This window comes from Musa acuminata, chromosome BXJ1-6 (genome assembly GCF_036884655.1).
Source record: "Musa acuminata AAA Group cultivar baxijiao chromosome BXJ1-6, Cavendish_Baxijiao_AAA, whole genome shotgun sequence".
NCBI classification, from domain to species: Eukaryota; Viridiplantae; Streptophyta; class Magnoliopsida; order Zingiberales; family Musaceae; genus Musa; species Musa acuminata.
Genome location: NC_088332.1, coordinates 6,601,769 through 6,620,718, shown reverse-complemented (window position 1 = coordinate 6,620,718; position 18,950 = coordinate 6,601,769). Strand labels below are relative to the sequence as shown.

General features: G+C 38.1%; 2 protein-coding genes across 3 annotated transcripts; one reads left to right on the top strand and one right to left on the bottom strand.

The window, feature by feature from the left end:
* Positions 1-248: 248 nt before the first annotated feature.
* On the top strand, positions 249-9,654 carry LOC103988265 (uncharacterized). 2 transcript variants are annotated; one of them, XM_009406815.3, is made up of 9 exons: positions 249-1,229; positions 2,049-2,104; positions 2,188-2,270; positions 3,216-3,294; positions 4,425-4,535; positions 6,767-6,876; positions 7,605-7,688; positions 8,641-8,678; positions 9,203-9,654. In XM_009406815.3, exons 1-9 carry the CDS (start codon positions 320-322, stop codon positions 9,271-9,273), a joined length of 1,542 nt encoding a protein of 513 aa, XP_009405090.2. In that variant the 5' UTR covers positions 249-319; the 3' UTR covers positions 9,274-9,654. The 2 variants fall into 2 exon arrangements, 1 of the variants encoding a protein (XP_009405090.2); XR_010514049.1 differs by lacking the exon at positions 9,203-9,654 and having other exon boundaries at positions 6,767-6,888.
* Positions 9,655-12,764: 3,110 nt separating this feature from the next.
* On the bottom strand, positions 12,765-17,123 carry LOC135675898 (serine/threonine-protein kinase STY13-like). Its single transcript, XM_065186531.1, has 6 exons — positions 16,538-17,123; positions 16,299-16,431; positions 16,020-16,215; positions 13,742-13,866; positions 13,490-13,648; positions 12,765-13,402 (listed from the first exon to the last, which is right to left on the bottom strand). The coding sequence occupies exons 1-6, from the start codon at positions 16,666-16,668 to the stop codon at positions 13,088-13,090; spliced, it is 1,059 nt and encodes a 352-aa protein (XP_065042603.1). The 5' UTR covers positions 16,669-17,123; the 3' UTR covers positions 12,765-13,087.
* Positions 17,124-18,950: the final 1,827 nt, after the last annotated feature.

The following is an 18,950-nucleotide window of genomic DNA, read 5'->3' as shown; positions in this document are numbered from 1 at the left end:
TATAATTGAAGATATAAAACTGGCTTACCTTACTAATGTACAGGAAAATTAGAAAGGATCCCTAAAAAGTCATCGATCCATTCCCGCTTTTAATCTCAACCGCATATTAATGTTGGTTAAATCAATTTCTACAATATTTTATTTTTTATTTAAAACAGGTAAATGATTCGAGAATATATATATATATATATATATATATATATATATATATAAAATGTATGTATGTATATAGGTTTTGTGTTGTGTTGTATTGTTTCTGATCCATCGATGTGGGACTATTGGTGAGAAGTGTCGCCCTGTTTGCACTGTATTCCCAATTATGGCGATCACCAGAGGCTTGTCTTCCCTCTTCGTCTCCTCTTCCGCCCGGTTCAAACCTCTCCTCTACCTCAAACCCCCCCCTGCTCCCTTCTCATCCAACCTCCGGCGCGGCTTCTCCTTTACCGCCACCCCATACCCCCTCTACTACGAGCTCGTACGCTACCGGCCGGCGCGCCGCCGACGCCCAAACGCCCATGAGGGCCCCGACCACTTGCCCTCCACTTCTCCAGACGACGCCGCCGAGTCCGCCGCCCCGGAGAGGCCCGCGATGGACCGCTCCAAGCGGCGGTACTACCGCAAGCGACAGCGCCGGATGTACGGCGGATCTGACTCTGAAGACGACGGCCGCGGCGGCGCGGATGACGGGTTCGTCGAACTCAAGCCGGAAGTCATTGACTTCCCGCGCCTCCACGCCCGCGAGGAGGAGCTCTACTTCTACGACGCGTTAGCCTATCCCTGGGAGAAGGAGAAGCACTACCGCATGGTGTACCAGCTTGAGAAGAAATATTTCCCCCAGTATTCCCTTGATAAAGCCTTCATCGACCCCAGTGCGGAGCCGGTGCCGTCGGCATCGTCTGAGGAAGGAGCAGAAAAGAAGGGGAGGAAGTCAGGGAAGTCAAAGAAGGAGAAGGATGACCGTGAGGAGAGGGACGAGAGAGCTTTGATCTTCTTTGAGGAAACAGAGGAGCAGAAGGAGAAACCTGCTGCTCGTGGTGTTACGGAGAAGAAAGTGGAGGAGTTCTTCAAGTGTTTCAGCAAAGTCCCAAAAGCCGGTGACAGGCAGAAGGCTGTTGGTACCACTGACACGAAGGACCAAGGAGAGCCGCATCTAGTGAGCAGGAAGACTGAGTTTCCTCCAAGATGGGATGGGCCATCAGGGACGGTCGTTCTTGTGGACAAACCTAAAGGTTCGTTTCACTGTCTTGTCAATTATTTGCTTTAAGTTTGTTACTTCATAGGTCTTATTTTCAGTGATGTTCTTGATTACTAATCTGGTGTGATGATCACAAATTAGAATTGATAAACCAAAATTGATATCCAATAATGTGTTAAGTAATTATTGTCAGTGGCATTAACATATGCAATCATGTCATATTTCACCAAGTGAACTGCTGCTAATTGCAAGTAGCCAGCAAAAGTGGAAGAGAATAGTGTCATCTGAAGGACATAGAAACATAAGCAATGAAATAATAATGCCACTCTTAATTATTAAAAGAAGAATAGTATCCCTGCCGACTATAACTTAGGATCATCAGAATCATTCTCTGGAGAAAAAAATTCTACGATATACAATGATGTAACCTTTTCTTATGGGACTTTTTGGAGTTTATCCACATTGTAGTTGCATAATCTTCTCTCTTATAAACTTTCTTCATGGAGTTGTTTGTAACTAGCATGCAATAGGCTATAGAATATCTAACTTGTGGTTCATGTACAAAATTCCCTCACTTAGAAAAGAGAAGATGAACATGTGGTCACAAGAGATTCTTCCAAGATTCTCCAGTAATTTGTACAGTTGACACTCCTTTATTTCTTTAGTAAATAATAGAATAAAATATTAGGTAAACTTAAATAATGTTGATGGTACCATTGAAAGAAAGTACTTTGCTAAATTTAGTGATACAATGGTGCACATGAATTTTATTCAATTGGCATTGTTGTTATACCGCATTCATGTTTTTGTTGTTTTCACTAACGGTATGAAAGCTAAATTGTACATAAGACAGGATGGACCTCATTTACTGTTTGTGGAAAGCTGCGACGCTTAGTCAAAGTACAAAAGGTAACTTAAATTGTTTTCTAACATGCATGTTTTTCTCAATGGTGACTCTGGTGAATGCTGATTCTAAAATCTTATGATTAAAGGTTGGGCATGCTGGTACTCTTGACCCTATGGCCACAGGATTGTTAATTGTTTGTGTCGGTAAAGCCACCAAATTGGCCGAGAGGTACACAAAATCTAACTCAGTTCACAAAATCTAATTCTAAATCTTGTTTCCATTTTATACTGTCAGTAAATGTGCTCTGATCTAGCCTAACTTATTATTTTGTTCCATTATTTAGTCTCAAGAGTTTTATTTTGGATGTATCTAGTTAATTAGCTAGTAAATTTGTCATAGTACAACTATTGCAAAAACAAATGAGCTATGAAAATATGTTTTTTGGAAGTTTCATGCCATTTTACAGGAAACTTCCTTTGAGAAATGTGAAGTACAGGATTTTGAGCATTTTTTAAATAAATAAGACCAGACTTTCAAGTGACATAACCGGTTTTATAAATGATTGGTCCAGAATGATTTAGCCCTGTGTCTAGATGTCTTAAACACTAGAGTTTTTTGTCTAGTTTTATTCTTGACTCCTTTTGCTGTTGATACTAACCCTTGTGATATTGTTAAGGAGCCATCGAATCTGCCGAAGGGAGGTTGGAGTCACTGGATAGAAGAGAATTTTCTGTACACTATCCATGTTCAGATTTTAAATGAAACATTCTTTCCTCATAAAAGGAGTCCTTTGTTTTGCATAACTAGCTCAATTGGAGGTGGCTCAATTATAAGGAGCCTTATAATCTGAGTCAGCTAATAGCACCAAGGAGAAAGTGCTCCCAGATTCACTTGATCTATTCTTTTTTTTTCCCGTTTTTCATTCATAATACTATAGTTAGCCGATAAGCTGTTGGATTTGTGAATACTACATTTCTTTGTTCCCTTTTAGGATGTGCCTAGCTATCTGTGCTTCTGTGGATGCTATGTTTTCTTTTGTTTTTTCCTTTTGGAGCCTCTGTTGGCATGACTACTTGGCATCCCATGCTTGTGACATGTTGTGTTATATTTTTCAAACGTAAATGAGCACCTTTGTCCATATTACTGATATTTTGCTTGTATTGACATATGCAGATATCAAGGTATGATCAAAGGATATAGTGGTGTTTTTAGGCTCGGAGAGGCTACATCAACTTGGGATGCTGATTCACCGGTAACATTCTCTTTAGTTTAGTATAGTCGTAATTTGCCATCTCACACAGTTTGGTTCACAGTGGAAGATATTTGAAGAAAGATTAGATTTCTTGCTCCCATTCAACTTCTTGATGCCAATAATTTGAAAATATTGTTTGTGTGACAGGAAATTTTATTTGTATGTTATATCAAAGGTTGATTCTAGAGGTTTCCGTTTCATGCTCATTTTGGCGGCATTGTCATTACTATAAAAAATTTACTGTCAGAAGTTTGGATATTTACTATGCTTTACCCTTGTGTTTCTATATCAAATGAGCCCTTCCAATTCTTTTTTCTCGTGGCAGAGTTGTTGATATATGGTTAAGTTCTCTAGTTTTCTGTCTTCTCTTTTAATCATCATTTTAGTTGAGCTCAGTTCAAGATTTACATATAAACAATGATGTATGTTGATTACAAAAGATCTTGATACATTGTGCGAGAGAGCTGTCAGTTTGCGGGAATTGAATGTTGACCTTTTGGATTTCAATCAATGGCTTGGTTGTGGACTAAGATTGAATCAGTCGAGAGATATCTTTAGGAAGAAATTGATCCATTAGAAGGGAGTTAGCATAAATAAAATATCTAAGGTTTATTTTCCAGAAAAACAGTCATAAGTAGAGCAAAAAGGGAGCCTCCTGGTGCTTGAAGTTACTACAGAGATGCTGCATATGACTATACAGTAATTCAAATTATACAGTATAACTGAAATATACTTTGAATGAAGCTTTATTGATGATAAAATAATTGGTTTTTTGGTATTGATTGGATATGTTTGCGACAAAGATGATAATTGTGAGAACACATCAGAATGCTGAAGGCTCACAAGGAATGAAATTTGTAGTAAGAAAGGAAAGCATTTAGATATTAGAAGATATCTTGTTGCCTTTTAGGTTTGTTAGAAGTTCTCTAATCTATCGAAACATCTTGATTTGTTCTTTTGTTTATTGCATATTTATGCTTCTTTAGTTTGATGCTTTCTAACTTTATGTTAGCAATCCGGTTTTGAGGAATTGAATGCTGGGTTTTTTGTGCAAGTCATTTTATGCAGGCTTTCACAAAATCACAAGTCTTTTTTATTCTTTCATTGATAATTTTTATCATATTGACTAGGTCATTCAACGAGAACCATGGGAACACATCAAAGATGAGGATATAAAAAAGGTTGCTGCATCATTCTTGGGAGAGATATTGCAAGTTCCACCGATGTTTTCTGCAATCAAGGTTAGTGATGGTTTTTTACTTTTGAAAATGCATTTGTTTTTTTTTCTTTCATGTTTAGCTCTTTCACATATTCACTTGTAAATGTATAATTAAAACTTACAGCTACTAAAGGTTATCATCTGGGAGATCCGTCTTTTGTGTTCCTGAGATTCACCGTGGGGGGAAGGCCTGATAGATCAAGTCTGTGTGAGGAAGAAATTGGATAGATATGGTTAACCACTAGTTCTAGAAATCCTAGAGAACTTTGTAACACTAATATAACAGCTCTAGTTGTCAATATTTTAGAAGAATAGACAATATGAAGGAGGACAGCCTCCCAAATTAGGACGAATTGTGAAATTAGGATGAATTGTGTTTTATGTTCTTTTCCTTTTTAATCTCTGTAATAGTGCATTATGTTACATAAAGAACAGACTGGAACATCCAAACCAAGGTCAGTGATTTAAAAAGGCGCTCGGGCGAGGCGAGGCGAGGCCCGAACGCCTCGCTTCATTTCCAGGCGACGCGCTTCAAAGAGGCGCCGCCTGGGCGCTCGCCCGAGCCTAGGCGCCGGGCGCTTCGAGCGAGCGCCTGAGTTAAACCAGGCGACCGAACCAACGTTTTAGGTCTGGTTCGATCTCCGGTGTTTTAGTTGGTTCAATCGAACCAACTAAAGCACCGATATCAGCGCGACTTCCCCAACCCTAACCTTGCTCGCCGTTCACGCTACCGCTGCCGTTGCTCGCTACCGCTGTCGTCGCTCCCGCTGCTCGCTACTACCGCTGCCGCTGTCACTATCGTCGCTCGCTGTTGCCGCTACCGCTATCGCTCCCGCTTTTCTCAGTCAGCACCCTCAGTCTTCCCTTACACTCTTCTCTTCTCTTTCGCTTCTCCTCTTTCGAAAGTATACTGTTAACAATATACAGTATATTGTTAACTGTATACTAGTAACAAAATTTGTATTTATTGAATTTTGAAACTTTTTGTTAATGGGACATTGTGATTTTGTATCTTAGATTTTCTTAATTTAATAGTATATTTTTATTTAAAATTTTAAATAATTATATTTATTAATTATATTATATATTTTTATATTTTAGCGCCTCACTTCGCTCGGGCGAGCGCCTAACGCCTCAGGCGTTTTTGGATCGTGGCACTTTTTGGCGCCTAGCGCTTTTTAAATCACTGACCAAGGTATACGGTTTCGAATGATACTTCCCGGTACGGGCGATACGTACCGGTCTGACAGTAAATTGGTACACGGACCGTTCACTATTGGGCGATATATATATATATATATATATATATATATATAAAGGCGATGTCGCCTCGTTTTTCTACGACGTCGCCCCGCTTAGGGAGAAGAGATGCGACGTTGCACTTTTTTTAATTTTTATTATATATAGATATATAAATAAAAAATATTATATATATATATATATATATAAAGGCGACATCGTCTCGTTTTTCTACGACGTTGCCCTTCTTGGGGAGAAGAGAGGCGACGTCACCTCGCGTGGGGGAGAAGGGAGGACCGAAATATTTTTTTTTACTTTATATATATATATATATATATATATATATACCGAACGGTATACCGCTCGGTATATAGTACCGTACCATACCGAGAGAATGTCGAAACTTTGGTACGGTATGATATTTCAATCCTTGATCCTAACGACACCAATTTTGCGTCTTCTATCATCATGAGTTAGTTTGATACTTCTTGTAGAACCACAGAATTGATTACTCTAGTGGATTCAGAAGCTCACACAATATCTTAATTATAAAAAAATACCTTTTCTTATGACTTAGGAGAGAATATTTTTAGCAAATCAACAGTTGCTTAGTAGGTGAAAAGGTTGATTTGCAGATCGAATTCCATGGTGCTCATGGCTGATTTTGCCTTCATGTGGTTAAACTTTATTGATGTAGTTGGAACTTGTAATCATGATAAAATGTCAACTGGAGATTGAATAAGTAACAGAGTCCTGTCTCTCATAATCCCATTAATGCTTTTTAACTTCTATGTAAATCATAACCCTGGCTTGAACTTTTTTTTTTTATAAGTTCCCTGGCTTGAACTTGAACTTGAACTCCTAAGTTTTGCACCCATTCTCCATAAGATTTATTTACTTCAAGGAATCACTAATTTTGGCTAACTTTCATGTCCATACAGTGTAATTGTAAGTTTGTTAGGACAAATTATCTTTAATTATTTTATTCCTGAGAAGTACTATGATTAATTGCAGGTAGGTGGTGAAAAGATGTATGAGAAAGCAAGGAGAGGAGAAATGATTGAGTTATCACCAAGGCGTATATCGATATATGATTTTGCTATTGCACGCAGCTTGGATGACAGGTCCCTCTTATGGTTACGTATTTTAAACATACTGCTTTCTAGGATACTACATTAGCAAGGATCATATCACCTAGTTTTTGTGATAGATTTGTTTAATTTATATTGAACTTTTTTTTCTGGTAAAGGACTGGTCGTTTGGTGAGTAGTATTATCATGTAATTTTATTGTAGGACCACTGATTGGAAAAAGTTATCTGATAGCTTAAGACCAATTTGATAGGACACAGCTGAAGTTCTTGGTTCCATCGAGGACCCCTTATTTATCTGGAATTGACAGATCATGTATAGTTTTTGACAAGGTAACCATGTTCAGATGGTCTCAGTCTGACTTGTGTATGATAAAACTGAATAAAGCTCTAGTCTATGAAGACACAGACCTGATTGATTCAAAGGGATTAACCAAGAAAAACATTCTGAAAGATTAAGCAAGACTTAAGCTCCAGAATAAATTGGTTGTCTTTTTGACCAAGCAATTTTCTCCGTGAAAAGCCAACATAAATAATTGAACTTAATCAATCTTTGTTGTGATATTTATTTTAAGACTGCAATGGTGATGGACCTTTTGTAGCAGCTGTTCCATGTACATGTTGTAGAATAAATACCTCCATAAGTACAAGTCAAGTGTGTGGTGAACATCTATTGACGATTCATTGGTAGCATAATTTTGACTTCATTAATCATTATCTATATTATTTATCTCTAGATTCATGCCTTGCCTATATACTGCAGACAAAATTTGATATTCAGAGTCATCTGCTCTAAAGGAACATACATTCGGTCTCTTTGTGCTGATTTTGGAAAAGCTCTTGGCAGGTATTCTTATACTCCATATTAGTACAGATAGGCATAGAATGCCAATTCCTTATAATTTATGCTCCCAAATAGCGTTTTTCTGTAATTTTAAGCATTTTACTCTGATGCTGTCTTTCAAAGAGTATTTTGAAGATTTATTCATAATTGCTTATACCCTAAGCAAGTTGTGTTGACAGGAGTAATGCTTGTACTTGAGAGATGCCTCTAAAACTATTTGTAATATTTATGGAGGTTGAATGAGACTTGATTCAACATTTTGATATTTCTCTTTCGTCAGTACAATTCATCTTCCTCAATCTTGTGGGTCAGCTTCAAACCTTACCTAACCTATTTCTTTTAGTAGCATCTTTACATCCTTTGGATCTTCTTGACTTTGCTGTTGGTTAATGTGAGTTCTCAGTGTCAGAGGTCGAGAGGAGTCGCAGGTTATTGTGTTTGGCCTTAATCTTTGTGTTTTTGGAAGTCAGTTTTCTCTGCCATGCGAGCATGAAGCCTCAGTTGGAAATTTGACCTCTATCATTGACATAATTCTACAGGTCCTTTTTGATCTTTCAGCTTTATTGCTAGATGTCTCGTTATTGATGTCAATTTCTTTTTTATATGGTAGTTAAGATTTCCAATTAAAGAAAAAGGTGTTAGTAGTGGACATGTTATAATTTTCACCCTGAAAGTTGTTGCTAAGTTCTTTAATGGCTCCCTTAACCTTCAACTAGTCAAATATTTCTCCATTGTCTGTCTTTTTTTTTCATCTGCTCTTTTGTTGAACATGAAAAGCCAGTAACATTCTGAACGAATAAAGTCTGCTACCTTTTCCTTCTCCAATATCTTGAGCACAATCTAGTTTATATGTTGGACCAGCAATGTTTGCTCATATATTGTACATCAAAATTAGTAAAATGTTCATTGATTCAGGTGAAATTTCCTAACAAGGCATGGTTAATGTTGTTTGCAGCTGTGCTCATTTGACTGCCCTTCGGAGAGACTCAATTGGTAAGTCATCCAAGATCTTCTCTTCGTGTGTGACAAAGGAAACATCTTTTGACTTTATTATAAACAAATTTGCAAGCAACCTTTCATTTCTTCTTTATTATTGTAATACATCCTATCTGCGATGGCTGTGTTCATTTTGTTACTTTGAATCACAGAGAGAGTGCAAGCAAAATTTAATTCCTTATCAAGATGAATCATATAACGAAGTCCAGATGATTAATAAATGTAGTTGTCTGCTTCTTTCAATTTAAATTGTTTGTCTGTAGAAGCTAGTTTTTGCCATTGTCGTTGCACCCTCAGGCTTATTGCTGTAGAAAATTGCAACAGATAATTAGTGGTGATAAATCATGTAGTACACAAATATCCCATGGTTGCTATTCTTGTTGAGTTTGAAAGATGTGCCCATAGTATCTTATCGCTGCTAATCGTGGATCTTGAGAAAGACAAGCGATCACCTTCTCGTTTTCTAGAGACCTATGTAGCTGACTCAGCTTGATATTGACATCCATTATGCTCTTCTGCAGGAGAATTTTCAGTCGATGATGCATGGAGTTTTGAAGAACTACAGGAGCACATTGTCAAGGGATACTTCTAATGGTGAACTTGTCCGATGCATACTGTATCAAGGAAACTAATCTATAAATGGCTGAATTCACCATCTGAAAATTTATCAGTGGTGCCGAGCATTCTCTCAGTGAGTTCATTCTGTTCCATTTTTTTTTTCCTTCCGCTTTTAGATTCCTCAAATATTCAAGGAAGGGTTTTTCATTGTCTCTATACGCTCGTATTGGCCTAAATTCATATCCTAGTATATTGTCATATTCTCCTGATATTAAAGCATGATGATTAGACATGAAAGTGAACTTTATCATGACTAGTATCGAGTTCTTTTTGTATGATCGATAATCATGACATATTTAAAAGGTTCTTCAGCATTCAAGAAAAGAAATATCAAATATGTGGACTTATTTGTATACGATAATTATATTCTTCATTTTGTGTGTTATTATGCTGATTATATTATTACAAGAGGCTGATGCATCAGATTCTTTCAAGTACATGTTACTTGGCTGTAGGATGGCAAACCAAGAGAAGGTTATTTATATCTTTCAAGGTGCAAGCTTTTGTGTGCAACAGCCTTCTATGCCACTGCCCTCATGGACATGAGCTTCTGAAGCTCCAGGCTGTGGCGCCTGCGCTTGATGAACTCGTTCGCCTCCATGTTGACGTCTTCCTCACGTTCACTGTCTCTGCCACCACCGCCGGCAGGAGGCTGCACTGCGACGGCCTCATCAGTTCGGGCCTCCTCGTCGAAGCTCAGTATGGATTTCTTCTTGAACATCATCTGAAGGTTAGGAAAGTGAGGACCGGTGTGCGTGCTCGCCGTCCTGGACTCACCATCTTCCTGGAACCTGACATGGTTGCGCATGATGGTCGTCCTGGACTCACCATCGTACTGGAACCTGACATGGTTGCGCTGTGAGTTCTGCGCCTTGGAAAGCATTTGGTCGAGCGGCTGAGCAGTTATTCGGTTTTCTGCTGGTGTTCCTTTGCTTGCTGCTGGGCTTCCTATATAGGCTAACAAAAGGCATATATTGCTTCCTATATAGGCAAACAAAAGGCATATATTCCTCAGAGATAAGAGTGAATCCTGTGCTCCTTTTGTCAGTGTCAGGCATCTTCGACAAAGCAAAATAGTGTGGAAGAGTTATCGAGGGCTGGAATGGTGCACGATGAAGACCCAAGGGTTCTGCTTCTGTTCCGAGTGTCCAAGACTCGTGGTGGCGGTGGTGAGAATGATGGGAGTCACCGTCTCTGCCGGCTGGCACGCACATAACGAGGGTCGCATGGCATCTTGAACCGGAGGCGCATAGCCCGGTCAAATGAGCCATCAATTCTCCGATCTTATCTCATCAAGCGATTTCTTGATAGCTAATTATATATTATCCCTTATAATAGTTAATTATCTTTAATATTTTAATTTTTTATATTTAAAAAAAATTATATTATCATTCTTATAGTTATGAAAGTGAAATATTTAGATTCATTTACTCTAACATTATTGATTTTATTAGTAAAAATATAAAATAAAAGATAAAAAATAATTTTAATATTTTAATTGATGATGAGGGATGATGACATCATTGAAAGTCGTGGGTGATTGTTATGGATGAGAAGAGTGACAACAAAAGATGATGACTGCTTGATATTTAGCGTCAATATAGATATAGAGTGACGTCGCTCGACATCCGCATAAGTTTTGGCAAGGGCATGAAAAAGAGGAGATAAGGGGCTCATCGAAGGAGAAGTTTTATCCATCACAATTGTCGTCGACCAAGAAGGGAAACTCTGGAAGGCTAGCAAGCGAGTAGTTGTCGAGCTTTGTCGTATCCGTCGTCGACACAATTGTCGAGCGACCCTTATCTCTCACTATCACTCTTTTTATTCACAATAGTCATCCACGACATTCGACGACGTCGTTGTTCATTACCATCAACATCGTCTGTCACTATCAATTAAAATATTAAAATTATTTTTTTACTCTTTATTTTCGTATTTTCATTAGTAAAATTGATGCCGTTAAGATAAACAAACATAGATGTTTCACTTTCGGAACTATATAGATCCTAATATTACTTCTTAAAGTGTAGGGACGAGAATGTTAAATGTAACTAATTACATAGGATAATACATAATTAATTAACCCACTTCTCAATAGAGTGAAGGTGTTACTTAAACTTGAAGAGCTCCAATGCCGCTATGGCATGAGCTCTCTTCGACTTCTCGAGCTGCGCTCAAACTAAGAAGAGCTCAATACCTTTGATGTAGTTGAATTTAGTCATAAAGCATCTGATCTCTAATAGGATTGAATTCAGCTATGAAGTGTTATGTATCTTTACCGATCGGATTTATGATAAACTTAAATTCAAACTAAGATTGTTGACTTTATAATATCAGTTTTATAGTGACTCTATCAGATATCTCTCGACGACACCAGATTTATGATAAACTCAAATTCAAACTAAGATTGTTGACTTTATAATATCTCGAACAACTTAAATCTATCGTATAATTTTCTTATAAAATTTATTATTAAATACCCAATGATCGATGTTCTATACAACGATTTAAATAATTATGGATCAAACAATACAAATGATTTCAAGACTTCCAACATCAATTTATGTTCTGATTCTGATTTCGAGCATCTCCAACGCAATCCCGAGAAATCAAATCTCTTATCTTTGACCACTTTTTTTTTCAAGATTTTTCTCTTTCTCGAGTTGGCTTCCTTTGATCCGTTCGTTCCATGAGATAAAATCTTGGGAATCCAATATTAAATAGCTATCTATAATTAGGGGCATTCTAATAATGCCGCATCCCACCTCGAGGAATCTATTCTAAATCATGTGTTCCCAACCGCAAGGATTTCGTCGTCATCGCCACCATCGAATCTAACTTTAGTTAGCATCATCCTCTATTGATAAATAGTACCGATGACTCTCGACCTCCCTTTTATCTTTCTTTCGAGACTTTGGATCTTTTCTTAGTATATATAATCGCATCGTTAATTTGGTGCATAGGGATCGATAGAAGTAAAAGGGGAATAACCTCTCGACTTAGTGCAATCTAATAAAGAAAAAGAAGATAAATACATTTTGATTCATGCCCTAATAGAATGAATAATAAAATATATACTTATAAAGTTTTAACCAAAATTTTGTTCTATTTCTTAAAATTTTATGATAATTAATTATCAAGATTTAAAAAAATATAATAACATTTGTGATCAAATCATTTAGGTATAAATATAAAGGTATTTTAGTTCAAGTCGAAAAAAATAAAATACCCTAGAATTTTTATATAAATAAAAACAATAATCATTCATCAAAGAGAAGAAAAAAAAATTGAAATAAAAATATAAACTTTAGATTATACTGACATATCATAATGCTACTATGTATAACATATCAACCTTGAACTGCTAATACCAAAACAAATTATTTGATCTTATCGACTGTAAATAATCAACCTGTCATAATTTCAAGTTTCTGCATTATAAGCCAAAAGATGATATCGATAATGTAATTCCAGAATCCCTATAATATGTTCCGATTTATTGAGCTCCTAGCTCTGTTCTTTTGCACATTTGGAAATTCAACAATTTCAAACCCTGGTTACCCTAGAGAGAAGGCTTCTCGAGCCATTCCACCAGCATTTAGGCAAGAAATTTACCCCAGATTTGAAAGCAAATCAAGCAAGTTTTACTTACAAACTACCTGAACTTCTTCTCTTGTTCATCCCTAACTATCGCATTGTAGAAACCCGTGCAAACAGCAGCAGGGTTCTCCGTAAGCTGCGATTCCATGATACAATTTGGGGGGCCTTGAGCCTCTCCTTAAAATGGTTCAGAAGCACTGGCTGAAGCAGAAAAAGAATCCCCTCTGGTTGTTCTCCATTGCTGCCGCTGTCGTATCACCCATTTCATCTCGAGCCGCCATCAGTGAACTCGTCCCAGGAGATTCGGGTGGTAAAACCATGTTCTCAGAACTGAAGGCACGGGAAGGAACCACATGTTCGGGTGGCGAAAGTGTGGACAGATAATGTAGAAGCATCTGAACTATCTGGCTAAAGTTGGGTCTTGAATTTGGGTCCTCCTTCCAACAAGAAGTTAAGATCAAAGCCAGTTCCTTGGGAAGGTCATCTGCACTGGGCCTGGCGTTCTAAAACACAAAGAAGTACGACGTACAACTTCAATAATGCTTAACAAATCATATGAGTTAATAGGATTTAACAGCACGGTGGACTACCTTGAAAGCAGCTGCGTAGGCTGCCTGCAGATTAGACATGCCTTCAAATGGAAGCCTATTATGAACCAGCTCCCATAACACAATCGAAAAGCTGTATACATCCACCTTGTGATTGTAATGTTTCTTTTCCCCATGCCTTAACGTCACAGTGCTATATAACTGTGAAAAGAAAATGTTGTAGATTATTAATCAAATAATAACCTAAAATGAGTCAGCAGAAAACTATGGATGGAAACAAGCGCTAAGATGCACCTCTGGGGCCATCCAACGGTATGTCCCTGTTTCAGCAGTCATCATCTCTGTTAATGTTTCTTCCCTTGCCAAGCCAAGATCGACAAGTTTCACTGTCCTCTGATCTGCAGTCAATAGCAAGTTCTCTGGGAAAGAAACAAGGATCAAAAAATCATCAAGAGAAATCTCATACATGAACTTAATTAAGCAGCCCACAAGAGTATAAAGAGCACTTGACATAATTATTGAACATGTCTTCCTAAAAGTTAAGGTTGTGCAGATGGTCAAAAATGAAGATGTCAAAAGCATGAACAGTTCTTTTTTTATTAATCGATAGAAACTAAAAAGTAAGTCATCGATGGTCATTCTTCTAATGATGTTAAAAATGCTCCAAGCAGATTTAGACTAAATTCAGGGAAGTGGCCATATCCGAAGAAGGATTGGCGGTATAGTTCTATGCTAAGGAACTGGCATCTAGCCAATGCTGCATACTTAATACCTATGGTAATCCAGTGGAGAATCACAGATACAAGTAAGATTGACATTTCATTATCTACCATATAAAATTTAATCGATGGACCATAATGTCCAGATTAGTTTGTGTTTGACTATTGAATGAACTAGCATTTTGAGCTTAGCACCAAGAAAGACTAAGAAAATACATCAAGATAATGATAGCAATCATTAAGACCTAAGTCTCTTTTGATAAACCTTTGCTTCTAAACAGAACATGCACTAAAGAGTTTGGTCATCTAAGAGCGTACCAATGAAACCTCTTAGCATCAAATCTTTGTATTTTCATTTCTAAGGTTACTTTTCACCTTTAGGTTTGGTATTGGATGATAACCCATATAATACATCTGGTGTTGCATTAATCTTAGAAGATCATAAAAGATGAGGAAAGAAGGCAAGAACAATGACAAGAAGCACTTGAGATTATCCAGTTTGAGAAATGAATTATCTAAGATAAAGACCAAATTATGAATATCCTAAAACTTTGTGTTCATAACAATGAGGTATATATCGAACTATTTTACATTGGTAGACATAACATTTCTGACAATTGATTCAATGGAATTATCATGAAACTGCCAAAGCAAGCATGCGATATTACTCAATGATATAACTCCATTGCTGAACAAGGTGCTAAAAATTTAGACTATATTATCTTCATAAGATGTACTTCTGGGAAAAAGGACAATGCAACTGCTAAAATTGGTGCATGTATGATGAATCAGGAGCAAAGATTTTCAGCTCAGATAAGCAATTAAAAAAAAAAGTGGAACAACCATAACATCATGGGATGATGTCTTGATAAGGTTAATAATTCATTGCACAATGACCATGACCTGAGCACAATTAGGAACCTTAATCTCTAGAACCAATATAGGGAAGATTTCATGGAATAGTGGCACTGAACAACATACAATGCAAGAGGATTAAGAATAATGACAGGCAACAGGTTCAAGCAACAAAAGATTGATGTGAAGAGGAATTCCTTGGTTGGAACAACTGGCAACAGAAGCTGATTAATGCAGTTTGGAGAAAATCACTAAAACACAGAGCAACCAACACGCAGATGATGTCAAAACCCTATAAAGAAAATTGATGAAGAGCCAACTGACATCAGCATCTGGCATAAAAGCTGATCAAGTCTGAAAATCAGCAATAGCTACGCAAAAGTATAGCACATAGTAAGATGACCTAAATCCAAGATAATTGTTCATTTAGCCCTGCAATAAGTACAGAATATTACGTGGTCTAGTCTCTAACAAGTAGAAAAGATTGAAATTTTTTGATGCAGATGAAAAAGGCAAGGTGATTGTTGGCTTAGAAATGTTCGTCAAATAATTTTTGGCAATGGTTGACCCAAAAAAAAAAGAACGAATAAATTCACTACCTGGTCGATGATTGTTATGGACAAAGTGATTGCATGTGTAGTTTACACCTCCTCATTATTGCTAATAGTTCTACAATTATATTATTTAAGGTGTCATGAAAGCATGGTTGATGATGATATAATTAGATAAGTTTTAAATGCACTTGTATATGTTCTAAAATTTCTTGATCAGATTATATTCGAATGAGAACAAACAAAAAAAGATAGAAGATTCATCGAGCATCCATCTGTAACCCCTAAATTACAGCTACAAATAAATGTTATAATAGTATCGCTGATTAAAGGAAATGATCATGCATCACTCTTGGTAATGTTCAGAAACAACTACAAGGGTCAAGCTCCGTGAACAATAAGACATTATAACAAAGGAAAGACAATAGCTGACTCCAAGAATGTTACCAGGCTTCAGATCACGGTGAATGATACCATGAGAATGCAAGCACTCCATGGCCCGAGCTATATCCAGCGCAAAGCCAACAGCAACCCGAGGCTCCAAGCTCCTCGGCCTCATGTTTACCAGGTACTTGCGCAGCGAGCCCCCTAGCAGAAGCTCGGTGACCACCACCATCACGGGCTCCTTGCAAGCGCCGATGAACTGCAATCGGCACGACACCAGATGCCAGCACGACCACCGGCATAGAACGAATAAAAGAACATAAACATCAAAGTAGAACTAACCTTGACCAGGTTCTTATGCTGAACCCGGGCGAGCAGCGTCACCTCCCTGGCGAACCTCGCCTCCCTCTTCGCCAACTCCTCGGAGGTGTCCCCTTTGTGCATAACCTTAATAGCAACATTCTGATTCTTGTACCTGCGCATCACGGCCAACAACAAGCAGGCGCCCATCAGAAGGCAACACAAAAGGGGGGAGCAATTCAAGAACCCCAAGAATCGTTGACCCAAGACAAGCGACTCACTTTCCCTCATACACCTTCGCATGAGCGCCCTCCCCGATCTTTGGCCCGACGAAGAGCAACTTGGGATCGATGAGCCACTTGGGATCTAGGCGGGGCTCCTCCAGCGCAAAGAACCCGTTTCCAGACTCCATCTCTGCAACCAATTTAGTGGATCTAGCATCTACCTGTCCTCACAGCAGCGAATCATGAAGGCTGCCAGTAGCAGTCAAGGACACACACAAAAATCCAATCTTTGCTGCTAATTCCGGACGGATTTAGGCAACAGAAACGCCGGAGCAGAAGGCGTCCTCTGCGTCTCCGCCTGTTGCCCTTCCAAACCCCATATCAGCTGCAACCCACGAGTTTCTACCACAAGAACAATGAAATCTCGCCACCTCCATGTTTCCGAAACTTCATGACAAAGCCAAATGCCACTGCTACCACCAAATCGTACCCCTTTCCCCTTCTTACGAGTAGACAAACAGACAGGCCTTGCAAAACTTGTTGGAAGACGACGAGGTCTTCTTGCAGTCCGCAATGGAGCAGCCGAGTAGCTGTCGAAGGTCGAATCCCAAACCGCATCAGCATCATGCCCTCATATATTTAATATCCCCCTTGATGACCTATCCATCTTTGCATTTACTTCCCCTCTATATATATATATATATTGTATATTTCTGTAATCCTTTTAGTCTCTTATGATATAAATATGGATTATTTCTGTAAAACCTTTGACATTTAATAGTAAATTTGTATTTTTAAAATATATTTATAATAAAAAGAAAATTCATAAATTGACTAAGGAGTGCAAAAATCAAAGCCAACCACCAATCAAAAATCAAATCCAGTTCGAAAGTTTTGGGCTGTGGGTCAAAAAGCTTAAGAGGGTTCAGATCCACCAGCTTCCACTGGAATAATAATAATAATTAGAGTCTGGTGATTAGTTTAAGGAGGACACAACACACGGCCTTTCATTTACCTCAACTGTTGCTTGATGAGAAGGATAAGAGAGCGAGTGAGAGCGCGTGTACGGCAGTGGGGGACGCGCATGTGAGAGGAATCATCCCATTCTTTATGCTCCTCTCCTTATTTTATGATGTATGTGATAAGGATATCGCAACAGGCATTGCCTGCCTATCCAGCACGATTATTATGTCATCTGAATCAGATCGGTCGGTCATATTGGAAACACAAAAATCGAACTCTAAATCAATTCGACTCATTGATTAGATCATTTAGATGTTAAATGTCTTTTTTTTTAATTTTGTTGTTGGTATATTTTTATTTATCTTAAGAGTATTTAATTTTTTTTTATAAGGACGAAAGAATTGAGGAGAGAACAATCCAACTTAATTTTGGCCTGACGAAGTGTGATGTATATTGTTACAATATATCATGGTTGGTTAAAGAAAAGTCCTTGTTAGTCAATCATCAATGATATCTTACATAACAAATATGAGCTAAGAATAGAATAAAAGAAAATAAAAATGAATGTATTTGCACTCTAAGCCACTGTAGTTTAAACAATTAAAAACTATAATTAAATGCGACTGTAGGAGTGACAACCACTTGGCAAGGTAAATGACAACTATTGGTGAATCTTTACATCGTGACTCAGGTGTCAGCACGGTTCAGTCCAGTCCCGGATGCGTAAGGTTTCCCACGCAGATGCTCGGGTCACGTTGACGTCGGGTCGAGTTAGGTCCAAGCATCATCTCCCACGGTTCTCCCTCGACGGGTTGTTGCTACTTCATTATCAGTTTAGGTCGAGGTCGGGAGGGGGATTTCCCAAGTCGATCAATCCAAAGTTCAATTCAGTATCGTGGAGTTATGGGGAGTTGAGTGTCCCTCATTCTTGATTAACGAGGGTTAGCTTTTATACATGCGATGATGAGTTTGTCATACATGGTCAATTAACTGCGATCAGTTTTTCAGGCGATCGGCTTAAGCTTTTGTGTGAGCATCGATCGATCTGCACAAATTGGCACCGTGCGGCGTCACCCTGAGCTTTCTCGGATGATTGTACCGTGATGATATCATTTGTATAGAGGGGGCAACGAGTGGTTACCCATCACGTGTGTGCTACGCGCCACATCGAACTTGAAGTTTCACGTCTGCATCGTTATGTCTACTTGCTTAGGTTCACGTGGGCGATACCAAAATGTACCATATCAATAACTCAAGTGAAAGAACCTTACTTCATATCACTCAACCACTTATTAAGATAATGTAACTTCTTTCGATGTAATTCAATCAATCAATAAGATTGTGTAATTTTCACCCAAGATAGCTCAATTATTTTTCATGCGATTACATGTCAACTAACTGATTAGTTGAGATTATGCACTTTGAGGTGGAGGTGGAGGTGTTTGTGTAATCTTTGACGAGCCTTGTTTTTTCCTCTATCACTCTCCTATTATTGTCCTTTATTATA